The 27,455-nt window shown below is 39.6% G+C and overlaps 1 protein-coding gene across 1 annotated transcript in view; it reads right to left on the minus strand.

Moving 5' to 3' along the window:
• KIF13B (kinesin family member 13B) overlaps positions 1 to 27,455 on the minus strand; it is a 227,320-nt gene that overhangs the window by 92,355 nt on the left and 107,510 nt on the right. The window contains exons 11-17 of the mRNA XM_030555191.1: positions 15,881 to 16,093; positions 12,366 to 12,476; positions 7,985 to 8,119; positions 5,187 to 5,317; positions 3,997 to 4,083; positions 2,142 to 2,332; positions 1,159 to 1,366 (exon numbers count right to left, since the gene is read on the minus strand). Of these exons, the coding sequence (XP_030411051.1) occupies positions 1,159 to 1,366; positions 2,142 to 2,332; positions 3,997 to 4,083; positions 5,187 to 5,317; positions 7,985 to 8,119; positions 12,366 to 12,476; positions 15,881 to 16,093 (1,076 nt within the window). The remainder of the gene's footprint in view (positions 1 to 1,158; positions 1,367 to 2,141; positions 2,333 to 3,996; positions 4,084 to 5,186; positions 5,318 to 7,984; positions 8,120 to 12,365; positions 12,477 to 15,880; positions 16,094 to 27,455) is intronic.

Raw genomic sequence — 27,455 nt, forward strand, 5'->3', positions numbered from 1 at the left:
TACTATATTCAGTGTCTTCCACCTCACTCTCTGCTTTAAGCAAAGCACCACTTTCACCATAAGGCTGCTGTTACTGTCAGAAACACTGTCAGTGATTCTGTTATGACAGGAGGCAGAAGTCCTGAGCACCATCACTCTAATTTTCTAGGAAGGGGCAGGAGGATCCCCCTCATAGACCTAAAATGAATTACTAGAGCCAGCGACCAACTCTTGCAGGGACTGTGGGACAATCCTCCCTTCATCTAGTGCTATTCCGCTCTCTACCCTAGGACTGCTCAGGTCAGATATTTGAACATGAGTGGAATAAATGCAGTGGCTGTAAGGGTAGGTTTGCAGCCTCTGAAAGGAGTTGCTTCCAGGGTGGACGATCTTGGGATAACTGTTGCTATAGCAGGGATGGTCAAACCATGGCTCGCAAGCTGCACAGGGCTCTGTTACAGTTAAAGTGAAGCTCATAGAGTTCCCCATGCTTCCCCCAATTTCCACCTACCAGACTGTGGAGGAGGAGCTCAGGGATTCTGCGAGAGCTCGAGATTTCAACCCCCCAGGAAGTGCCTGTCAGGGCTTGGGGCTTCAGCTGCAAAGCCCCAAGCCCAGGTAGGCACCTCCGGCAGAGCAGAAGCCCCAATATTCCCCTCCCCCACGGGACAGAAGCCTCTAGCCCCACCACCCTGCTGCAGAGTTGAAGCCCTGAGCCCCAGCCGGCATGACCCAGAACTCAAATTTCTGAAGATTATCCTGTGCGGCTTGAAAGGTCAATAAGATTGGCAACCCTGTGCTATAGTTTATAGAAGAGTCCATAAACTTCCCACATCTCCTACTCTTTACTTAAAATTAAAATGAATGAGCCATTTGAGAATACACTGCAGGTAGCATTCCTACATAACTAGATAAGGTGACAAAATAGTTCTTTTCCACCTTTATTTTCGAGGACTTATTGGAACAAACTGCGTGATCTGATAATCCTTACACTGACATTTCGTCTTGGCTGATGGTATCCCCACAACATTGCCGCTTCTCTGCAGGGCCCTTCTGGGGAGCCAAGGACGTGTGTTGTAGTCAAATGTATCTTAAATCTATAAGAGACTTCACTGGCATTAGAGGACCTCAAGCCTGACCACCACTGCTTGAGAAATGCTGTAGGTTCTCATCACCCACCTCTCTTCTGCCCACTGGCGTATGCGCTGCTGAGCACTGGGCGAGTGAGAAAACTTGTCCATGCTGCGGAAGTGTTGTTTCTCTGGAGACAGCCGCCTTCGCAGCTGCTCTAGTTCGTGCTCATACATTAATCTCTGCCGCTCCAGTGCGGATTGCTTCTCCTCTTCGTACTGCTGTTCCACGCTCTGCAAGATTGACTGCATCGGATCTAAACAGGTGTTGAAAATAAAGAAGCTAGTAGTGAAGTGTTTGGACTCTCATTGTGTGCAGAACTATTAGAGGGAAGCAGTGATCCAGTGAACAGGGCACAGAGTTTGGGACTAAGGGGACCTGGATTGTATTCCTGGCTCTGCCGTGAATTTATCACATGATCTTGAACAAGTTATCACTTTTCTATGGCTCAGTCCTCATCAACAAAACAGGGATACTGCCAGTTCTCTGCCTTTGTAAGGCTCTCAGCTCAATGGACAAAGTATACTCTAAAGGTGAAAAATAACTAGAAGAGATGGACTATTATATTTTGTCAGAGTATAATAAACCAAGCGTTTTGTTCTATGGTTTAGCATTAGAAATCAGAGAGGAATAGGTAGGTGATCTAATGGAAGTTAGAGATGGACACGGTCAGGTTGAATCAATTCCTCTCACCTTTGCAAAGTGGGACACCTTCGGCAGCTATATAAGGCTACTGAAACCAAAAAACTTGACTTCAAAGTCAGTTGCAGGATCAGACAGTACTCAGCTCTGCTCAAATATCTCAATGTTAGACCATGATATCCCCAATGTTCTAGTTCTGGGTCTCGCCTGAACAGAAACTATGAATCCTAACAAGTTTTGTAGTTTTTTTCCCCTTCAAGAGCAAAGTGACTAACAGAAGAAAGTGTTTCAGTAGAAAGCTATAAAGGAAAATGATTCCTGCGTTACAAGGTACTCAGGATGCAATCCTATTCCCTGCTTGTATTCTTAATATATCTGCTGCCTCTTACCATTGCCACTGAGTGCCTTCATGATAACTTCCATTTGGGCATATTCATAGCTGAAGTTCATTTCACTGGACACTTCACTGGAACTGTCTCCATCTATATCTAGCTGCTCGACACTGTTGCTGCACCCCATAGAATTGTCTTGCTCTTCATCCTCATGCTCTATTTTCTTTTTCTTTTTTGGTAAATTCAATCTTTAAAAAAAGAGGGGGGAGAAAGGCAATGTCTAACAAACAAACAATTTTTATCCCCTGCTCAGTAATAAAACTGTTTCTTTTACAGGATTCTTAAAATGAAGGCAAGTCCCCACAATCCATAGATTTTCCTTTTAAAATATTGTGTGGCTCAAGGTGGTACCTTCCTCAGTAGAGTTAAAATAAAGGTTTCAAAGCACCCTAACCGGGATCACTACATCACACTGGAAGCGTAACTGCCTTTCTCTCCTCTTCTTCAGACACAGGCATTTATAACAGATGGACACTTATCTATTCATAGATTCTAAAGCCAGAAGTGACCATTGGGATCATCTAGACTGACTTCCTGTATAACACAGGCCAGAGAATTTACCCCAAATGATTCCAAGAGCATACACTTTAAAAAAATCCATGTTACACCTTTCTCTGAGCCTATTATTAAATATTTGTTCCCTATGCAAATACTTATATACTGTAATCAAGTCACTCCTTAACCTTGTCTTTCTTAGCTAAGTACACCGACTCCATGAGTTTATAACTATATAAGGCATGTTTTTCTAATCCTTTAATTATTCTCATGGTTCTTCTCTGAACTCTCTCCAATTTATCAACACCCTTCTTGAAGTGTGGGCACCAGAAGTGGACACAGTATTCCAGCAGCAGTTTCACCAGTGCCATATATAGAAACAATATAATCTCTCTAGTCCTGCTCAAGATTTCCTTGTTCATGTATCCGGGATCACATTAGCTCTTTTGGCCACAGTGTCAAATTGGGAGCCTGTGTTCATCTGATAATTCACTGATTATCTATGGCCCTAGGCACCTCTGACAGCATTTAAAAATACAGATATAATTTACAATTTCATTAACCAGCAAACTGGTGACACTGAAGTTATCTTCCTCTTCTTCCCCTTTCACAAGCCTCCCTCTTTCCGAAAGGGAAGGAGAATAATTAGGTTTTACAGCATGCCCTACAGGTCAAAAGAGTTGGGCCATTTCAGACCCAGGGTGGAGAGCGAGTTACAAAGATGAAAGGCCCTTCCCAGAGAACACCTGCCAGCAATCATCATTTTTCTTTTTTTAAACAGAGGGAATTCCATTCTGAGGGTCTCCAATGACCAGAACTGCAGAAATATGCTATGGAGCATGGTGCTCTTTTGGGTAGGTATGTCCCATGTCACTTAGAAAATGACAAGTCAAGTCAATCACTTTAAACTCCATCTAGAAACCAAGATGCAGACACTGCAGATCAACGTCATATGCTCACGGGACATACTGTTTGCCAAGGATGCTTCAGAATTCCACACCAACCTCAGCTTTAAGAAAAATGTGAACTGTAGCCCCAAATACAGTGCACTGTAGTAATCTAATCTGGAGGTGACAAAGGTGCTAATGACAGCAGTATGGTCCACATCCTCCTGGAAATACATAAATTAAAATCATCCTCAGCACATTACAACCAAGCCAAGACTGTGCACAGTGGCTATGACACTGGTCATTCAGAAACATCCTCTAGCCAGCATTGCCTCTACAGACCCATAGTACGGGCAGCAGATGGTCCATCTGCATCTTGAGAGCTTGGGTAGAGGCCCATAATTATTCTTTGTGCTTGAAGCTAAAGCAAAACTGGCTGAAGCTCATAACTGAATTAAGACCTTTTATACCTGAAGAAGTGGTTGTTTCCCCACAGTATTCTGTCTCCATGGTGTAGCTGTGTAGGACCCACAACAGCAGAACCATTTACAAATGTTCTGTGAGAAGAAAAAGAAAAGCTAATACAAATACATCCAGATAGGTTTTATTTTTTGTGGGGAGAGAAGAGTTTGTTTCATTCTCTCATTTAGTTTAGAGGAGGAAAGCAGGTTTGAGGATTACAAATTAATATGCAAGCATGTTTCCTGTAACCTGGCACTGTTTCATCAATCCCTGAACTGATTTAAACTCTCATTTAAGCTTCATAATATTTAGTATTTTTTCACACAGACTGTATTTGAAGAGCATTATTGAAAACAAATCTATTGGGCCTAAAAAAGTGTACGGCTTTGAATATAGCCTATTGGAAGCAAACACAGCTATTTTTACATTGTTTAGAAATACAGGGAGAATAAAGGTACACCACGTAAAGAAAATGTTGAAGATCTTGGCTATATGTATGGTTTACTGGAGACATCATCAACTCCAGTGTTATGGTTCATACTGGCAAAAACTGTACTTTTATACTGCTGATTTCTAAAATAGTACATGCTCCTAGGCCTGCACATACTGAACCTTGAGAAAGTACAGGAATTTCATGCCCATTACATCTTCATCACCAAATTATATGGAACATCAAGCTTTTGTTAGAGACCCCAAAAGTGCATGGCATTTTGTGGTTCGTTAGAACATAGCATTTACTTTCCAAACAGCGTTACTTAATCGGACAACGTAGCAAGTGCTTCAATAAAATTTCACATATGAACAGTGTTTACAGAAGATTAGTTTAAATCTTGACATTCACAGCTAAATTTAGACAAGTGCAAATAAGTTAGCACATTTGCTGAAACTATAATTTACTTCTGTATCATCATTAAGAAAAAAGACACACATATCCCAGATATTCTGTTTGAAATCTAATCCAAAAAGACCCAGAACTGGAAGAGCAAGGATACTATATATTAGGAATGTGGTGCACTGACAGAGCTGTTCATGGGGAACACAGCAAGCTAATTAAAATCTAAACAGAAGCCAAGTAGCATTCTATCTTGAGATTAAGTGAAAAAGCTTATTTAGAAACCATCTTCATGCATCATTCACTCTAATATATTTACTAAAATTAAAGTTATGGAACTGACTTTACAATATTTTATAACATTACCTAGTATTTTTCTGAGGAGTTAGCATAACCTGTCCTTCTGATGTTATTTCTATAATACAGTGTTCAGGAAGAATTCCCATTCCACATAACTGGATATCTTGGGAGTCATCTGACCCTATTAATGTGTGTTCCTGTGGAAGAATCAAATTCAGATGTTAGCCACAGGTAGCAGAAATTTCCCTCTGATTACTCTATAGTGCATGCACACCTCATAATCTTACATCTTACCTTTTGGACATGCCCACTTCCTTCATTATTGAAGTTTTGAAAGCTACTTAGTAGTTTTTAAAAAAGGGGAAGGAGACATAACTAGAAACAGAGAAATGGAATTGAACTGATTTATAAGTGACATTAATAACAACAAATTTTAGATTGAACTAGACCTTCATGTCAAAGAGTGAACAAGGCCCACACTCTGGAATCCTTTAGCGACTGAGAAGTACTATGCGGAGCTACATCTACACTACACCACACACCAGCAGCAGCGTGTAGCTACATGCCGCAGTGGAAAGCAAGCTGCATCCACACTTCAGTGTGTAGCTACAGTTGCCTCGGAAAGGCTCTGGCAGTGGAGAGGCAGACAGGAATGGCTCAGCCTTTCCTTGCTGCCTCCCCTGCCAGAGTTTTTTTCTGCGGCAGGGAAACGCTCCAGCAACAGGAAGCTGGGAGAGCCCTGCCCCGCTACCAGAGTCTTCCCCTACTTACTTACCTCCACCCTTCAGATGTTTCTTTACTTGCCTAAGCCATGCCTCATCAGCTACAATGTCACCTATATCCCTGCTAGGGCACCTACACGGGTGTGTACTCTACACTGCAAGCTTCTTTTGGCAGCAGGCAGACGTACCTTCAAGGTAAAGAAGTGACAGTAGCAATGGTAAGAGGCTAACAAGGGACTATTAGTTAAGAACAGATAATGGTGGCATACAGACCACTTATAGTATGCTGCAAGTCTACATGTGTAATACCCAGAACAATTGGGCACAACTTCTCTTTATACCCTAGAATAGAGCTCTCCATCAACCAAAGGGAGCTCTACACTAGTGATTCTTAAACTTTTGTACTGGTGACCCCGTTCACATAGCAAGACTCTGAGTGCAATCCCCCTTATAAATTAAAAACACTTTTTTATATATTTAACACCATTATAAATGCTGGAGGAAAGCAGGGTTTGGGGTGGAGGCTGACAGCTCGTGACCCTCTCATATAATAACCTAATGACCTACTGAGGGGTCTCGACCCCCAGTTTGAGAACCCCTGCTCCAGACAGTGCTACAGTGCTCTTGCAGAGCTCAAATGGCTCAACACAAAAGAGGTCGAAGATGATTGCTAGTCTGACTAAAGGGAGTTGGCTCTGAGTTTTGGTGGATCCAAATTCTAACTATTTTCAGGAAATTCTGCAAAAACTTCTCTTTGAAAAAGCCTTTTCTCCACAAGAATGACATAAAACAGAAACCCCATTCTACTCAGAAATCTGAAATTACCCAAAAAGAAAGTCTGAAACACATCAATCCGAAATTAAAAAAAAACAAAAAAAATCTAAAAAACAACCCAAACACAAACCCTAGCCCAGGCCGAGATTTTTACCCCAAAATGGGAGAAGTCGAGCATTACATGCTTCTAAATTTGATTTTTAGTGACTGTAACAGTAATGAGAAGCAAAATAAAACTCTAAGATAGATAGTTCTGGTTCTATCTGAAAGGGAATTGCAAGAACATTGAGTATTATTTTTACTAGTTTCCCTATCCTACACCACATAACAATGAGTGCATTTTGCACATGGTCTGAGGTCATCCTTCTGAATGTGCTTTGTCACTAATGTGTTCTTGTTATGTATTCACATTAGGCAACAAAGAAATCACCACAGTCTCAATAGCTGTCAGAGTTGAGGCTGACTTAGCAGTATGAATCAGAATCCAGACTCCTACATACAAGATGCCTGGAAATGCTTTAACTCCTCTCCAAAAATCCTGAATCAGCTCTTTTGTTGTTTATTAAGGGTTATAAGGGGCAGTGATGAATAAGGGTTTTTTTCTTTTGTTTTAATTCTTTGGGTAGCGGTTTGCTTTGTGATATACGACTGATGTAAAAAGAAGATAAGATACATCTCCTAAGAGAGGCAGCACAAAACCACTTCTAGCCCAAATGCTAATCATGTGGCTGCCTCAAGACAAATTACTGTATTCCACTTCAGTGGAATCTATCTATCTATTAAATGGAATCTATGCTGCAGTTTTGTCACTCTGCCTCCAGACCAAACCTGCTCAATTCACAAACTAGCTCAGAATCCAAGACTTAAGCTGGATTATTCTTTTGCACCCATCACCAATAATACAGAGTTCTACAATCGCAAGTTGCATGGCAGCAGAACCCAGCTCTCTCCCCAGAGCCATATTGATTCTGCAGTGGTAACAGAACGCATTTTCGAAGTCAGTAGATATAACTGTGAACATACATGGAAAAGCAAACGGATTTAGTAAAATGCCCCCATTTTTGCATAACCACTTTTCTGAGTAAAGCTACACAAAGACAGCTGTAAAGGCCAGATAACTGCTTGCAAAAGGGAAAATTTCTAAAGATACAAAATGCTACTAAGACACATTTACACTGCTTTCTGGTTCTCTGTAACAGTAAAGATGATCTGCAATTTAAAAAAAGCTGTAGTTGTGCCATTTTTGCTAACCACTGGACACTAAACAACGTCTCTATAGTCTGTTTCTCATAAGGTACTCTCTACCTATATGCATTTTCACAGGGTTAAATGATCCACCTAAAATGCTGAAACAAAGTGTTATTTCACCTTTAAGTAGTAGACCAGAAGTTCATTGAGAGCAGGATCTGCATTCAAATTAACGAGGAAGCACTTGTTATCCCCAACTTTGATTCCAGAAGACTGAAGAGATATGCCAAGACTTTCCAGTTGTTTCTGCCGCTCCTGTAAGAGAAACCTCCAAAATATTAATGTTTAAGAAACAGATATATTACATTGCACATTACTACCTGCTAAGAAATCAAATCAACATAATAGGCAGCAATTTATTAGATTAAACAAGGTATCCAGGAAACTAATTTTGATGGGCCTCTTGCCACTGCATGTTGAAACCCTATAGTCTCAGAGGGTTACAACTTGTTAGCGAAAGACCAGTACAGTTGTGGGGATCACACTGTAGATCTGCCTGGGCTTCAATATAGCCTCCCTGAAATAGTGAAAGAGCAACACAAAGCCATCTCTTCAGCCTTCTGTTTCCCATTCTTAGCTAGGAGGCAACAAATTCAGCCAAATCCTTGCCAAGTCAAACTCCGTTCATCTTTGTCTCCTAGAAACTGAACACCAAAAAATTTGAAATTCTATTTAAGTAATGCAGGAAAGATTTCCTGCTAAACAAAAACAGTAGCATTTAAGATGGTATATTATTCTCATCAATTGACTTCTTAAGAGTGCAACAACAAAGCAGTACTTTATTAAAAGTGTACATCTTTTACAGGGAAATGTTAAAAGTTTCTCTCCCAGTATTCCACTCTTCACCCAAACATTTTTGACTTTGTAGTGGACAGATATCTTTCTATCTTGCCATCCTTTCCTAAAAGAATGGCCACAGTTTGGTTAATAATACCACCTAGCTCAGAAATTAAACAGAAAACTGAGGATCGGGTGAGAGTCCATCATCTACTAAAGCTAGGATTGCAAAGGAGAGAATTCCCCACCACCGTAATACAAGGAATTTCCCAGAGTTGTCCCACAGCGCTCATAAGAATGTAAATACAGACATATTGGGCCAGACCAAAGGTCCATCTAGCCCAATATCCTGTCTTCCAACAATGGCCAATGCCAGGTGCCCCAGAAGGAATGAACAGAACAGCTAATTATCAAGTGATCCATTCCCTGTCACCCATTCCCAGCTTCTGGCAAACAGAGGCTAGGGACACCATCCCTACCCACCCTGGCTAATAGCCATTGATGGACCTATCCTCCATGAACTTACCTAGTTCTTTTTTAGAACTGTTATTGTCTTGCCTCATGTGAGCAAAAGAAGTAATTCCCCTACCTATTTTTTTTTTTTAAGCAGAGGGAGAAATAGAAGGGTTAAGTAACTTGCACAAGAAGACCACAGCAGTACCATGATTAAAATCGCTATTTCCTCACTCAATTCCATTCTATAAACTCAAGGCTGTCGTTCTCTCTAACCTTTTGGTAGACACAGGACCCATAGGCCAAAGAAAGAGTTGTTTCCTGGTCTGAACATGCAAGATTTTCTTAAAAAAAATATGAGAGCCAGAGTTTCTCTATTATGCAAAAAAAATTAAGTGCATAGGCCCAGGGAAAAAATTAAACTAAAATCTTCAATAGTAAAACAAACAATCATAGAATCATAGGACCAGAAGGGACCTCATGAAGTCATCTGGTCTAATCCCTAGCACTCAGGGCTGGACTAAATATTATCTAGACCATCCCTGTCAGGTTTTTGTCTAACCTGCTCTTGAAAATCTCTAATGACAGATTCCACAACCTCCCTAGGCAATTTATTCCAGTGCTTAACCATCCTGACAGTTAGGAAGTTTTTCCTAATGTCCAACCTAAACTGCTCTTGCTGCAATTTAAGCCTATTGCTTCTTGTCCATTCCTCGCAGGTTAAGGAGAACAATTTTTCTCCCTCCTCCTTGTAACAACCTTTTATGTACTTGAAAACTGTTATGTCCCCTTCTCAGTCTTCTCCTCTCCAGACTAAACAAACCCATTTTTTTCCATCTTCCCTCACAGATCATGTTTTCTATGCCTTTAATAATTTTTGCTGCTCTTATCTGGACTTTCTCCAATTTGTCCTCATCTTTCCTGAAATGTGGCGCCCAGAACTGAACATAATACTCCACTTGAGGCCTAATCAGTACAGAAGAATTACTTCTTGTGTCCTGCTTACAATACTCCTGTTAATACATCCCAGAACGATGTTTTTTGTTTTTGTTTTGCAAGAGTGTTACACTGTTGACTCATATGTAGCTTATGATCCACTGTGAGCCCCAGATCCCTTTCCACAGTACTCTTTCCTAGTCAGTCATTTCCCATTTTGTAGGTGTGCAACTGATTGTTCCTTCTTAAAGAGTACTTTGTCCTTGTTAAATTTCATCTTGTTTACTTCAGACCATTACTCCAGTTTGCTCAGATTATTTTGAGTATTAATCCTATCCTCCAAAGCACTTGCAACCCCACCCAGGTTGGTATCGTCCGCAAACTTTGTACGTGTACTTTCTGTGCTATTTTCTAAATCATTGATGAAGATATTGAACAGACCCGGATTCAGAACTGATCCCTGCAGAACCCCACTAGATATGCCCCTCCAGCTTGATTATGAACCACTGATAACTACTCTCCTCGGAATGGTTTTCCAACTAGTTATGCACCCACCTTGTAGTAGCTCCATCTGGGTTGCATTTACCTAGTTTGTTTATGAGAAGTCATGTGAGACAGTATCAAAAGCCTTGCTAAAGTCAAGATATACCTCATCTACCACTTCCCCACTATCAACAAAGCTTGTTACCCTGTCAAGGAAAGATATTATGTTGGTTTTACACAATTTGTTCTTGACAAATCCATGCTGACTGTTACTTATCACCTTATCTTCTAGGTGTTCACAAACTGATTGCTTAATTATTTGCTCCATTTTTGTGGGTACTGAAATTAAGCTGACTAGTCTAATTCTCGGGTTGTCCTTATTCCCCTTTTTATAGATGGGCACTATATTTGCCCTTTTCCAGTCCTCTGGAATCTCTCCAATCTTCCATGACTTTTCAAAGAGAATTGCTAATGTCTCAGATATCTCCTCAGTCAGGTCCTTGAATATTCTAAGATATTACATCAGAATCTGGTGACTTGCAGACATCTAACTTGTCTAAGTAATCATCTCTGTTCCTGGAGATGTACATTTATATTATTAATGCTTCCTGGTGTGAAAGAAATATTACGGTAGGTGAAGATGTAAAGTTTGTAGTAAATGACCTGATAAGCTAGCACTTTATTTCTAATAAAAACTGAGACAAACAAAAAACCTCACACCATTTTACAAAAGAATTCCAGCAGCTGAAAACATGGTTTTACCATAAGAGAGCAAACAACCTTAAGACTTTACTATTAAAAGACTTGATGCAGCAAAAGCAAAAGTATTCATCTTTAGCAAACCAAGATAGTCAGTAAAAGGTTTGATATGGAAGTGAGCTTTTGCACATTTACATTTCCCCCCACTCTAAAATGCAGGTTGGACATAAGCCACAAAACCAAAAATAAATCACTCCACTTGACACAGCTTAACAATTAAACCTTTTAAACTCAGCATTGCACAGCACTAGTTCTTATTCTTTCACTGCCAACATTTCACTTTTTTTTCTCCAGAAACTATGATAAAGCTCTTGAAGATCTCAGCTCTGTAAACATGTTATAACAGGTCAAGAATTTAGGAGCAGAAAGAAAAAAAGGTAAATAACATTTATTTCAAGAAGTCTGAGGCTAACCTTGTTTCTGATCACGTCACCCACAACAGCACTTTTGTACCACAGGGTTATATTTTCTCACTATTTAATATGCTATCTACAAGAATTTTCAATATGTTTTTCAGTGCACGTGCTTACATCAACACTTGTTTGGTAAGGATGGGAAATGTTGTGGTGGACTGCACAAACTTTCAACTTTACTGTTTGCTGTTATATGCCGAATGCTCTAAACATCAGGGATAAGAGCTATTGAGCATACAGGGGGATTCTGAAGTTACAAAAAGGAAAAAAACAGATTCAATTATTTTTTAATATTCTGAATGCTCCTTAACTTTGTTTTTGAGGTATTCAGCACATAACCCTGTATTTAATGCAGTCATACTCTATCTTTAATCACAGTCAACGATTTCACTGTCTGAAAGGTATAAAAACCCTCTAATCCTCTACATTCATGGATTTTTTCAAAGCAAATCTCTCAATTTACATAGAGTCTGAAGGTTTATTATTGTCCCCAGAGCAGTAATCTGTGATGTAACCTGCTATCCCAGGAATTAAGCAGAAGCCCTTTAAAAGAGCAATGAACTTGACCTACTTACCCATAAACGTGAAGGGCTATCCTGACAACTATTACGAAGAGATAAACAAAGGAACTAAGTAATAAGATTTTCTTCCTAACTGCCAAAATCAAAGAAAATGCAAACCTGTGCTATCTCCTCTGTTTTTCTTAATTTCTCTTCCCAGGTGACTGTCATTTCCTGGATCAATTTCTCAGATTCCTCCAACCGATCTTTTAGTTCTGGTGATTTCATCGCCTGTAAATGCAAAAACAAGACACTGAATTCCTTGATATTAGAACCTAGATTATCCCTATAGATTAGACATCAATTTGACAGGTCAATAAAGGAAACTTAACCCACACTCCTACCACAGAAAGAATTCATCTCCCTCGACACATTTAACCAAATCACTTATCACCACCACTTTTCTCATGTACTGCTAGTTCCAAACACAAACTGTCAAAAAAGAGAGTATCTAAAAGAATCAGAGAGACTGTCAGAAATGCTGTGGTTGGCCTGCCATCACTTTCTCAATGATTTTCCCCACAAAAGGGCAGTTAGGGTCTCAATGATTATTAACATGATCATAATTGCGGAGATTTGTTTTTGCATGGTCCAGGGTTCAGCTCCTAAGAGACCACTTTTCTCCACATGGACCACTCAGACAGCTGAAACACTGCTGTTTGTATTTTGCAAAGCTGCAGGCAGTGTGATCCTAACTTAATGCTTAACACTGCAATTCTATCCCTTTGTCAATTCATTAAGTTTGTTGGCCTTCACGACTGAGTTAGAGCCTCATGCTTATTCAAGGAGGCAAGTGGATAGATATTTTCCCCATGAGATTGGCATGGGGCTGATGTTTCTGTCTCATATGTAATGTCCACCAGTACTAGTACTGGGGTATTCTTATACTATCTTCGATAAGAAGTAGATTTGTTATAATAATTTATGCTTATTTGTGTATCATTTCCATTTACAAAATGAAAATACTATCAACCACTTGGCGTTTACACAACGTCAATCAATGCAAGCAAGGGAGATTTAGGTTAGATATTAGGAAAAGCTTTCTAACTATAAGGATAATTAAGGACTGGAATAGGTTTCGAAGCAAGGTTGTGGAATCCCCATCACTGGAGGTTTTTAAGAACAGGTTACACAAGCACCCGTCAGGGATGCTTTAGGTATACTTAGTCCTGCCTTAGCAGAGGGGTCTGGACTAGATGACTTCTCGAGGTCACTTCTGACCTTTCATTTCTATGATTCTGTGAAACATAGCTCCTCGTTGGACCAACTTCCTAACCCCACAACCATAATTCCTTCAAGAAAAATCCAAGATAAGCACAGAGATTTTGCTGCATGCCTTGAACAGACTCCAGATCTCTTTGACCAAGAGCAGAAGCAAGAGCTAGGAGTGTAGGTTCCTCCTCTGTACTGGAGTTTCCCCAGCCCCCAGATATACTAGTCTAGGGACTTTCAGCTGGAGCATCTCAGCAGATCAACTGTCCAGATAAAGCCTGCAGAAAGGCCACCTTTTAAATATCTAAATCATAAGGAATTCATAGCTCATAAACCAATAGCAAAGATTTTATCCGTGAAGGAAAGGGAAGCCAGTGCAGTCTCTAGAACAAAGGTCTAATATGCCTAATTCTAATGAAGTATTGATTAAGCAAAGGCAATGGGATCTAGTGAGCAAAGCACAAAGTTGGAAATAGGTTATTTTCAGCTTCTAAATCTGCTTTGGTTATTTCATATGATCTTAGACAAATCACTTAACATCTGTGTCTGCTTCTCCATCAGCTTGGATATCAATTATATCTACAGAAGGAGAATTTTTTGGTTGCTGTTTTGATAGCATATGTGCATGAGATATATAAAATTAGCGCTAAGCATTATTAACCTTATTTTGACACCCAGATGACACAATATTGCGTATTTATTAGAACAAAATACAAAACTCTCAGATACACAGGACCAAAACCAGAATGTAGGAAAGCAGGCACATCCCCAGAGAGTCTAAATTAGTTGGTTGTTTAGTTTCCAAGATCAGCACAGAAATGTTGGTAGACTTAGTGTGGACACAGTACCACATTTTGGAATTAGTTCCAGAAGAGTTAGGTTAACTTGACTCAACTAGTATAGATAAAATAAAAAGATCAAAAGAGGAATGAATCGTATTTGTCCACTAAAAAATGAAAGTGTCAGATATTGTTCCGCTTACAGCTATTTGAGAGAGAAAGTGAGAGACACTGACGCCAAGAGGAAAAATACACTGTAAGGTCTAAATTTAGACAGGAACTTCAGAATGTAATTCTGCAACTGTCCATATGGGTCACTAAACATTTTTTTTTTTTTAGAAATATGTGTAAGTGATTATTTTCTGAAGATAAATAAGTCACATACAAATGAAATAAGCTAGAGGGGAAGAGAGGATACAAATACAGCTTATGATCTTTACAGCGCAGACTTCTAGCTACAAGCTGAATAGAATTTTTGTATTTTGTGTCAATTCCATTGAGATGATGGTGGGGGTAGGATTTAACACACAGGAAAGGAATCATCACTTATGTTACATTGTTTTAGAGAGCTGGCTTCCATTATTTGGGTACTAATCCTTTTCTATCAACAACCAGCTAGAAAATGAAAACAAAACCATAAAATAAACACATAGCACTTCTCAAAGGATCTCCAATGATTTGAAAATTTTGGCATGTGTGCGTTTTTTGTTGGTGTTTGTTTTTGTTCTCAAGAGTGACTACTGATTTTGGGTGCCTGACTTGAGATACGTTAAAAGGGATTAATTTTCAGAGGGGGTGGGGCGATGCGCAGCAAGTTCACGTGTCTCAACTTAAACACCCCAACACTGAAGCAACAAAAAAAATCACAAGTTACTTTTGAAAGCCTCAACCATTGAGCCCCATACTACTTCCATCAGAGAAGTGTTGTCATCCCAATATTCCAGAATGAGAAACAGACACAGATTAAATAACTTGGCTGGGGCCATAATCACAGCAACTTCTTTGGCGGTTCTGGGAAGAGAACCGAAAAACTATCCTAACTCCTAGCCCTGTTTTCTAACCACTAGATCATGCTCCTGCACATGATTTTGAGTTGAGGCACAAATTAATCACAAGTATCTTGTCTTCAAAACCTGAAATAGGGGATAAATTCATAATAAATATTGTTAAATGTTTTTGAAAGTTGTAAGGTAAACAGAAGTCATGTGAATATATTTACATCTTGAAGAAAGTGTTGTAATTCTGCTGTATTCCTGGGTAGTTAGGTAAAGCCCTCCCAATAGCAAGCAGATGTCTGTGTCCTTAGTTCTATCTTTATGTCTTCCTTCCTCCTTGATCTCTGCCTAAGCTCGGACACTACAACGTGACCACTCAATGAAACATTCCAAGGGAAGCTTGCCTCTCACATTACCACCCCCACTAGTCAACACTCAACAGCCTCATACAGATACGAGGAAAAATGGGGAGAGGAAGAAAGCTGAGGTAAAGAAAGATGACGTGGATTTTTCTCATAAATACTGTCTAGCATTGCCTTATTGATGTTTATCTTCAAGCCCAGACAAAATATCCAACCAGTGTCTTCACAGGACTGCAGCAGCATGAAGAACACCCCCAAAGGAGCCTTGAACAGCTAGTATATTGTACCTCTGCTTTGGTGAGCTGTTCTCGGAGCTTCTCCACCTCTTCTCGGAGTTCTCGGATGATGCGGGCATTGGGGTCTTCATTCACCACGGCATGATTAACTATGTTCTTGGCCCGGTCTGCGTACCTCAATGTGGAAAGGGTCTCATCGTAGTTATCTGCTGCTGGGCTGACTGTTGCCACCATAGCAGTCTTGCTGTTACCACCAAGGCTGTCCTGTAGGAAAGCAAAGGAAAAAAATTCAGGCAGGATTTTTTGTTCATTTGTTTTTTTAAAAAGAGCACCGAATAATAAAGGAGGGGACTGGTAATGAGAAAGCCTTTCACTCCAAGCCCACCAGTTCAACTCCAGTCCATGTAGGTAGTAACTAAAAGCTGTTTGCATCTGAAGGCTATTGCATCTGAAGGCTATTTGGTGGCCTCCTTATGTCTTCTATTGGTACCTCTCTCTATAATATCTGAGTGCCTTCCCCAGGAAAAGAAGTCATTTGTAAATGTTCTCTTTCCGGCAGTCATGAGCTTTCCTCACTGGTCCAGAGTGTCAGTGTTAAAGCAGAATGAAGCAAGAGAGGGCAGGAAGGAGAGAGACACCCCATCTTTCAGGTAGATTAAGCCAACCTGATTGAGATTTCTGAAAAGTTAGGCCTGTAATTGCTGACACCATCATTGTTCATTTAAACAGATTGGCCAAGGACTGTATCATGGAGGCTAGGCTACTTTCTTGTCCCTAGATGTAGTCCCTCCTGATCAAGGGTGAGGGAAAGTTGCACTGTTGTTATCTATGCTGTATTTGTTCTATGGCTGACACAGAGGACTAATCTTCAGAGCTGTCAAGTTAATCTTGGGGTATCAGTGGCCTCCACTCATCTGAGGGCATGGGACTTTTATTGTTTTAGTGAGATCTGTCTACCATTCCATGTTCACAAATAGTCTGGCAACTTTCACAAATACTGAGTGTAGATTTAAAAAATAGTAATTCTAATGTATCCGGAAACCTCACATCAGCAATTGCATGCCAGGGATGATTGTCAGGGACTATTTAAGACAGAAATGTAGGACCTCATCCAATCTATGTATTTTGTAGGTTACATTCAGTAGTTGTTTACATCAGCAAGCTCTGGTAGAGGTCCCTTGATGCAGCAAGCATGTTGCAGTGGCACAAAATGGCTATGACCCCATTTGGGGGGAGAGGGGGAGAGAAAGGGAAGAGAGATCATAAGAGACTAATGCAACCCAGCTCTAAATGAGGCGTAAGCCAATATAGCAAGAACTGCTGATTCAGCAGCTTTTCAAAACTGTTCTACTAGCATTTAAAGCTGCTTCCTATCACAGGGACAACTTCAGCGAAGCAAGCCAGCAGTAGCATCTCCTGCCATCCACAGCAATTAAACTTTGAGTCAATGGATATGATGCGACAGGCAGGAGATGATGCAGTTTATCCATTCTTGTGTCCACTTTGCTGGCCTAGTGTTCTAGTGAAACTCATTACTGCAAATATTTGTACTCAAAAATAATAATATGAAGTGAGCACTGTGCACTTTGTACTCTGTGCTGTAACTGAAATCAATATATCTGAAAATGTAGAAAAAAAATCCAAAAATATTTGTAATACATTTCATTTGGTATTCGTTTATTGTTTAGCAGTGCAATTAAAACCACAGTTAATTGCGACTATTTTTTAAATCTAGTTCATTTGTTTTGCATTAATCGCATGGATGAACTGCGATGAATCGACAGTCCAAATTTTAATATATGCACTAGGAAATGCAATTCTGTGATTTGGGGATCAGTTTAATTTTCATCATAAATGTGAAAATGTAGTACTTGTAATGACTGCAAGTTCCCAAGCAGGAACTCAGGGAGACCCCAAACTCTGCAGAACATTTCTGTTCAGTAAAGACAGAAGGATCTGAGTTATGCAAATAGGAAACATTGTTGCCCGACTGACTGATGGGAAGAAATGGTAGCTTGGTACAGTGGCTTTTCTTTTTGATGCACCAGAACTACTATTTGAGGAGACAGAGGAGGATACCAGCTCTAATCCAATTACCTGTTCCAGAATCTTCCACTATCCTTGGCTCTGTTCCCCACAATCCCTTGGATATTCATACATTGTTTTCCTGAAGCCCCATTAAGAAAAGCATAATGTGGAATCCTGGGACTGACTCTCTCAATGCATAGGCTCAACATGAAAAAAATAATATCAAACCAACTTGTTATTCTTTACAAGCAACACCTTTACAACACTCAGCTTCCATCAACCTAGGCTGAAATAACAGCAGAGCTGAACACCAGAGACTCTAAGAGGACTTAGCCAAAAAGTCTCTATCTGGTCTAGGTTCTGACTTGACCAATGTGCCCTCATCAGACACATCTGGCTGATCTGAAATCAGCAGATGCCAGCCTTTTTTCCTAAATACTGTATCATTTGAAGTCCTGTGACCTACACAAAGCATTTAGGGTATATCTTCACTACAGATTTAACTTAGGTGGATCTGAGCATGTGGGTTAGCCTAGCCTGGGTGTGAGTAGGACTTCAGAGGGTATATTTTATGGGGTTTTGTACTGAAGTAAGCTGAGCCACTCTGACTACTTTCCAGTGACTTGTGGGAGAATTTCTCTGCCCTTTCTGAGCACATCGGGGAACCGTAGGAAACCACTGGAAGATTATCAGCACTTGAGTGATTTAGCCTGGGTCCTCACTACAAAGTGGGTGAGTTACCATTCAGAGTGAAAGCTGCACCCAAGCGCTAACTCTCAGCCCCAGCCAGACCAGCTAGCCCCAGGTTTGAAGTACCAAACTCAGGTGAGAGATTTGTGTGCATGGATAGAAGGGGTGTGTTAAGGGGCAGAATCCAAGTAAGAGCAGCAAAGAGTCCTGTGGCACCTTATAGACTAAGACGTTTTGGAGCATGAGCTTTCGTGGGTGAATACCCACTTCATCAGATGCATGTAGTGGAAATTTCCAGGGGCAGGTGTATATATGCAGGCAAGCTAGAGATAATGAGGCAGTTCAATCAGGGAGGATGAGGCCCTGTTCTAGCAGTTGAGGTGTGAAAACCAAGAGAGGAGAAACTGGTTCTATAATTGGCAAGCCATTCACAGTCTTTGTTTAATCCTGAGCTGATGGTGTCAAATTTGCAGATGAACTGAAGCTCAGCAGTTTCTCTTTGAAGTCTGGTCCTGAAGTATTTTTTTGCTGAAGGATGGCCACCTTAAGGTCTGCAATAGTGTGGCCAGGGAGGTTGAAGTGTTCTCCTACAGGTTTTTGTATATTGCCATTCCTAATATCTGATTTGTGTCCATTTATCCTTTTCCCGTAGCGACTGTCCAGTTTGGCCTATGCACATAGCAGAGGGGCATTGCTGGCATATGATGGCGTATATTACATTGGTGGACGTGCAGGTGAATGAACCGGTGATGGTGTGGCTGATCTGCTTAGGTCCTGTGATGGTGTCGCTGATGTAGATATGTGGGCAGAGTCGGCATCGAGGTTTGTTGCACGGATTGGTTCCTGAGCTAGAGTTCCTATGGTGCGGTGTGTAGTTACTGGTGAGAATATGTTTCAGGTTGGCAGGTTGCCTGTGGGCGAGGACTGGCCTGCCACCCAAGGCCTGTGAAAGTGTGGGATCATTGTCCAGGATGGGTTGTAGGTCCCTGATGATGCGTTGGAGAGGTTTAGCTGGGGACTGTATGTGATGGCCAGTGGAGTCCTGTTGGTTTCTTTCTTGGGTTTGTCTTGCAGTAGGAGGCTTCTGGATACCCATCTGGCTCTGTTGATCTGTTTCCTTATTTCCTCATGCGGGTAATGTAGTTTTGAGAATGCTTGGTGGAGATTTTGTAGGTGTTGGTCTCTGTCTGAGGGGTTAGAGCAGATGCGGTTGTACAATGGATTGTGTGATGTGCCCGGGATGGAAGCTGGAGGCATGAAGGTAGGCATAGCGATCAGTAGGTTTTCGGTATAGGGTGGTGGTAATGTGACCATCACTTATTTGCACCGTGGTGTCTAGGAAGTGGATCTCCCGTGTAGATTGGTCCAGGCTGACGTTGATGGTGGGGTGGAAGCAGTTGAAATCGTGGTGGAATTTTTCCAGAGTCTCCTTCCCATGGGTCCAGATGATGAAGATGTCATCAATGTAGCGTAGGTAGAGAAGGGGCGTGAGTGGACGAGAGCTGAGGAAGCGTTGTTCCAGGTCGGCTATAAAAATATTGGCATATTGTGGGGCCATGCGGGTGCCCATAGCTGTGCCACTGATCTGGAGATATATATTGTCATCAAATTTGAAATAGTTGTGTGAGAGGATAAATTTCCACTACATGCATCTGACGAAGTGGGTATTCACCCATGAAAGCTCATGCTCCAAAACGTCTGTTAGTCTATAAGGTGCCACAGGACTCTTTGCTGCTTTTACAGATCCAGACTAACACGGCTACCCCTCTGATACTTGACATCCAAGTAAGAGTTACCTCTGCAGTGAAATCATATTTCAAATGAGTTTATTTCATAGCTTCAGGCTAAAACGGTGCAAAAAAATTTCAGCAAATAGTAAATCAGCTTTTTTTCTGCACCAAAACTATTAATTTGGGTCAAATTCAGCATACAGTTTTGCCCGAAAGTTAGGGAGTGGGGAGAATTGAAGTTTAAATGGTTCATTTTGGCCATTTTTAAATGAAATGTTTCAACTTTTCATTTAAAACAGTTTTTCATTTTGAAATAAAGTTATTTTTAAATAAAAGGTGAAACATCTGAAAATGACCCAAAGTGAAAACCAGAAAAAACTTTCGGTTCTGGTCCTCTTTTCTTTAACCAAAACAAATGTATTTTTGTCTTGCTGAACCAAAACACATTTTTTCGCTAATTTGAAGTGGTTTACGTTCATCATCATGCTAATTATTTAACATAATTATTTGAATATGTAGGTTTGGTCATTACTAACCATTTTGCCACTTTATGTATAGGTTTACTCCAGCCATCTAATCAGAATCTTTTACTATCAGACTTTATCCCCAAGCTTTATGTTGTCCTCAGAAATCACATTATTTTATATATATTTAGATAGACAGATAGATAGATAGATAGATAGATATTGGCATCTCACTCAAGAAAGAAGCAAAAAAATCTATACTTCTTCACCTTTACTTTATTAAGAATTCAGTGTTCAACAGATTCTTTGGAGATAGAATTTTGTGGTCTAATTTATGAAGGTACAGAACACCCTCTAGTATCCATTGACTTTAGTGATTTGCCTAAAAATTCTGAAAATTAGGCCATCTGTTTTGAAAGATGACTAGCAAAGTTTTTTTTTTTATATAAATTTGTTTTTTGTCTTTGTTTTCTTTGTGATTTATACAGAGGTCTTGAAAGATTTATTTACCTATTCTTCTGCTTGATTTTTAAAGTTAGAAATAGATCTTCCTGGATTTTACTCAAGGATCACAGAAGATTTAAGTTTGTTAATTGTGAACTCAATTCATCTTCACTAAAGGGGTGACGGTGATGAATCTCTACAGAGGTTTTCTCTAGGGCTGTCGATAAATCACAGTTAACTTGCGATTAATTTTTTTGAGTTAATTGCACTTTTAAACAATAGAATACCAATTCAAATTACATATTTTGGATGTTTTTCTACATTTTCAAACATATTGATTTCTATTACAACACAGAATACTAAGTATACGGTGCTCACTTTATATTTTCTTTTGTTACAAATATTTGCACTGTAAAAATAACAAAAGAAATGGTATTTTTCAATTCACCTCATGCAAGTACTGTAGCACAATCTCTATCATGAAAGCATAATTTACAAATGTATATTTTTGTTGTTGTTGTTACATAACTGCACTCAAAAATAAAACAATGTAAAACTTTAGAGCCTACAAGCCCATTCAGTCCTACTTCTTGTTCAGCCAATTGCTAAAATGAACAATTTGTTTACATTTACGGGAAATAAAGCTGCTTGCTTCTTATTTACAATGTCACCTTACATTATCTCCTGCAAATTGTAATGTGACAGACCCAAACCAGTAGGGTACAGGAGTCTGGTAGAGGGCAAATATACTGGTCACTGGATGAGTAGTTTTCTGTTCCCTGAGCGACCAAAGCAGGGGCTGCACGAGAGTAATCAGGAACCTGCTAGAACCAATTAAGGCAGACAGGCTGATTAGAACACCTGCAGCCAATCAAGGCAGGCTAATCAGGGCACCTGGGTTTAAAAAGGAGCTCACTCCAGTCAGGCGGGGGGGAGCCAGAGGAGAGGAAGTGCATGTGAGAAGCTGGGAGCAAGAGGCACAAGGAGCTGAGAGTGAGGTGTGCTGCTGGAGGACTAAGGAGTACAAGCATTATCAGACACCAGGAGGAAGGTCCTGTGGTGAGGATAAAGAAGGTGTTTGGAGGAGGCCTTGGGGAAGTAGCCCAGGGAGTTGTAGCTGTCATGCAGCTGTTACACAAGGCACTATAGACAGCTGCAATCCACAGGGCCCTAGGCTGGAACCTGGAGTAGAGGGTGGGCCCGGGTTCCCCCCAAACCTCCCAACTCCTGATCAGACACAGGAAGAGTTGACCCAGACTGTGGGGAAGATCACTGAGGTGAGCAAATCTGCCAATAAGCACAGGACCCACCAAGGTAGAGGAGGAACTTTGTCACAGTAACCAAACTTGTTTTTCTGAGTGATTGGCTGAACAAGAAGTAGAGCTGAGTGGACTTGTAGGCTCTAAAATTTTACATTGTGTTGTTTTTGAGTGCAGTTATTTTTTGTATATAAGTCTACATTTGTAAATTCAACTTTCACGATAAAGAGATTGCATTACAGTACTTGTATCAGGTGAATTGAAAAAATACTATTTCTTTTGTTTTTTACTGTGCAAATATTTATAATAAAAATAAATATAAAGTGAGCACTGTACACATTATATTGTGTTGTAACTGAAATCAATATATTTGAAATGTAGAAAACATCCAAAATATTTAAATAAATGGTATTCTATTGTTTAACAGCGCGATTAATGTGATTAATTGCAATTAATTTTTTTAATTGTGCAATTAATCACAATTAATTTTTTTAATTGCTTGACAGCCCTAGTTTTCTCTACCAGAAATATTACTCATTTACAATAGGTGTTAAAATCAAACAGCTTAGAACAATTTCACCAAAAAATCCGCTCTTAATAGGTCTATTATCACTGTGTGTTTTGTGATGCCACCATTTCACTTGTCTACCAGTTTTTTCCAGCTGGCACTTTTAGGTCTGAATCTGAATGACAGTTAACTTTTTAATATACTAGCTTTACATTTAAAGGAATACAGGCCTTTTCACAAACCATCTCTTTTATATTAACAGCTAAATGCACTGCTGTAGACAGAGCCCTAGAGTTTAACAGTATAACTGATTTTATTTGTGATTGTGGCAAATACTTCTACATGGGACTTCCATGACTCACCACACAGATCAGTCAGAGGGAAATCTGGATTGCATTATAGGAGATGTAGTCCTCTAGGAGCCTGGCCCATGTAACAGAATGGGGGCCTGAACTACAATTCCCATAAGGCAATGCCCTGATAGAGAAATGCAGTCTAATATTTTGTTGAATTGGTCAGAAATACAATATTTCAGAGCTGTTAAAAAAAAAACTAAATATTCCAATTTGGGTGGAACGGATCTGAAAATGAAATATTTATTTTAATTTTTCCCATGGACAATTACAATTTGTGGAAACTATATTTTCCTATCAGAAAATCATTTTGATGGAAAATTCCCAACGAGCTCTAATCTTAAATAATCCATGAAATGTAGGTCAAAGATTGCCACTGGGCATCATTAAAACTATTTGTCTAATCCTTTCATTCAGGAGAACGCACTGAAGCTTTCCATAACAATCCTCAACGTGTTTAAACTCACAGAATAAATATCACTAGCTTATGGGAATACACTTTCGGTCTGCACAATATAGTCCCATCCCTACATGTCTGCAAATTACTGTGTCTTGCAAGGCCCACTCCAAATAAAATAGCAAGGTACTCACATCACAGCCATTGAAGACAATATGGGATCCAGTGTGAACTGGTCCTGTTCAATGTGGGGGTTTCTCCTGGAGCCAGGGACTTTTTTCCTCTCCCAAACACTTTCAAAAATGTGAAGCAACTGGCAAATGATCCCAGGTTTGTATATACAGCATGGCCAAAATCAGACACTTTTTGGAATCCAAAGAAAGTGTTCATAGTTTACCCTTTGAGAACTTCCATGGCATCAATTAGCTCCAAAGCAGGGCTTATACTAAAACCACTAAATTGGAACTCTTCTCCATCGGAGGCTGGGCTTGCTATTAGTGATACTCCACCATGGTTCATAACCTATCCATTATTAATTTTCCAACAGTCCCTCCATTACTGTCTTGACTGCTCAGACCCAGCTCGAGGGCATCCAATTTATTTGTATAAATAATTCTCCGTTGTGTAACGGCATTGGTTCCTTTATTGCACGGTAGGAAGGGTGAATGGAGAATAAGCTAGACTCTCATAATGAAAAAGAGTAAGTTTGCAACAGGTGGGGGGCTTAGTATGTCAGAGACAAGAACAGAATGGAAATAACTAAGGAAAAAAAAGACTAAAACCAGCCAACTATGTGTTAGCACTAAAATTATTGTGAGAACACTATTGGAATGTGAAAATTTAGACATGATTTTCCTAACCAACATCTAGAACAAGAAAATAGTTTATGAGATGATCACTATTCTCAGCTCCTATATTTTTTCATTTTAATGTGCCTCAAACTGCAGAACACCCATACAGAAGGCAGGGTAAATACAAATGTATAATTGATAAAACACACCAAAAGCCTGATAAGTTGGTAAAAAGATTGGGTATTATTTTTGACCAAGTTCTCACTGGCATTCAGGTTCTGGTGTTGCTCCTAATGGCTTCAATGGGAACAGAATTGTGCCCCTACCATCTGTCATCCAAGGATCTTCAAGTAAGTTATAAACATGAAGGGCCAGATTCTGAGCTGGTTCTGAGATTCATAACATTCTTGTGATATAAACAATTGTTGTAATATCTGTTTTACAATGGGGAAGATGGGCACAGAAATACTGAATGGACTTGCCCAAGGTCACACAACTGGGTACAGAACCCAGAAGCTGGCATTGTTATTAAAGTTTGTTTCCAGTAGTGTCCACAATTCACAAGGAGCTTTCTGAAGATAAGAGAGTACGGTCCCTGCTCAAGAGTTTAGAATCCAAGATAAAAAGACCGGGACAGGAAAATAGATGGAAAGGGGACAGAGGCAACATACAAGTAGTAAAGCTAGTAGATGACCCATCTTGCAATACAAAGTCTTGATTATGTCAATGGTTATTCAAATTTGCTCTAAAACAGTGGCTTTCAACCTGTGGTCCACAGACCCCTGGAGGGCCACACACTAGGTCTAAGATTTCCAAAGGGATCTGCATCTCCATTCAAAATGTTCTAAGAGTCCACAAATGAAAATAGGTTGAAAACCACTGTTCTAAAATATAAACTATTCCTAAGTACTCCTAGTATCCTAGAATACATTCTCTCTACTGCACCACATTGAAAAAGAGTGGCACATTGTATAACAACAATCCCCAAATGCTTAGAGTTTAAAAACAAGCTTGGATATCTTTAATTGATGAATTTTTAATTTGAGCTTTCTTTAAAATATAATCAAATTATCTTGTTCACTAAGTATTAGTTAAAAATTTTGTTCTTGAGTTTCACTTAAATGAGCTTGGTTTTGAAATTAAGCCTTTGTTAGGATTTTAACATGGCTGAACGGGAACAGGACAAAGGAAATGAGTTGCTTGGAGAAAGGCATAACAAAAGTGTTTCTGAGCTTCAGCGCTTACTATGCATGCCATTGTCATGTTTGCGACAATGTATCGGGCAGGCGCTAAACATGAATCTCAATCTATTTGCTAGATTATGTTTAGAAAAGGATCCGCATAACTAATTCTAACAATAACATGGGAAAGCCTCTGAAAAGGTTTCTGTTTCTGCTTCCTCAGATTCTGTTACACATACATAGGTCTCACTACTACAGTAAACTGAAACAAACCAAGCACAGTTGATTACAACACTACAGAAAAGCAAAGTACATTTGTTTCAACAAACTTCAAGACAGTGAATATAAAGGCAAGGCTATATTTTAGCATAGATAAGAAGTGTGTGGGGCAGCATTGTGAAAAGAAGATTTACTATATTATAAGAAAAATAAAATTTATCACTTCTGCTATTCTATTCAAACTTTTATACAGCTTCATCACCGCAGTATGTGATGTTTAAAATCTTAGTATCTACAAGGTTAACTTGCATCCCACGAAGTGGGTATTCACTCACGAAACCTCATGCTCCAATACGTTTGTTAGTCTATAAGATGCCACAGAAATCTTTGCCACTTGTTAACTGAATTTCCCAACGTTAACTATTACAAAACAATATTGTGGGAAGGTTTGTTAAAGGTAACTACTGGGAAAATCAAAACTCATAGTGCTAAGAGGCTACATCAGTTGACCTTTTATTTCCCTACTGTATCTAGCCCAAGAGGTAATGAACTGCAGTGAAGGTCAACTATTGGAGGGAGGGGGTTTTTTTTTTTTGTTTTTTCCAAATTTCATTATAGGAAAAGGTTTAAACATTTTAAGTACCTCTATATCCTGCAGTTCACTTTTTTTTTTTTTTTTTTTACACTTCTAAGTAAACTATGGGAATGGAGGATTCACATCACATTATGTTTAAAGAGATCACCTAGGGATTTTGTGCGGGTGGTTAGGCTGGGTGCAGTCTACAAAAGGGTAGGATCTAGCTTTAGCAATCACCGGGTAATAGAGCTGACATAAATGGTTGTGGGTCTGAAGAAATCTGTTTCTTTTCCAGCTTATTTCTTTATACCAATAAATATCACAATTACCTCTTGATAGCAAGGAAGCAGAAGAAAAAGGTATGGAAGAAGGAGATACCAGCTTGCCAAGATTCATAACTAAGTATGACGGGAACATTTTGAACTTCACAATTTTGATGTGGAAAAACAGAAAAAAAAAGTAATAAACATTATGGGATACTCTAGTCCTGATGCCCCTATTAGGTCTGCATCTCTATAATGTAGTTATTTCAAAACCTAGCCAATCTGCCTGTCAGTCACTCGATCTGTACCAATGGAAGGAAAATCCATCTCATTATAAGGAAAGCACTTGCCTCTTTGGCTTTAGACATGAAAGCAAACAGGTAGCATATTCAAAGACCAAGAGAAAACAGGATCTTCCTTAAGTGAAAGTCACTGCTCAAACTTCTCTCTTTTTGGTTAACTGCAGCTTACAGTCCTTTTATAACCACTATATATAAAAGGAGGCAGCAGGAGCAAAAAACCAAACCAAACCAAAACAAACAAACATTTAGATATCAGTGAGCTTCATTTAAAGTCCTCCCAGTTTCTGTTTGCAACAGTAAACTTCAAATCAGAATGATTTGCAGTATAGAAACTGACTCCATAACTGCTCATTTCACGTGAGCATGAGAATATGACTGCAATTGGACTGCAGACTGCGATATGTTTTGTGAATACACCTC

Source organism: Gopherus evgoodei, chromosome 3 (genome assembly GCF_007399415.2).
Source record: "Gopherus evgoodei ecotype Sinaloan lineage chromosome 3, rGopEvg1_v1.p, whole genome shotgun sequence".
In the NCBI taxonomy this organism is placed as follows: Eukaryota; Metazoa; Chordata; order Testudines; family Testudinidae; genus Gopherus; species Gopherus evgoodei.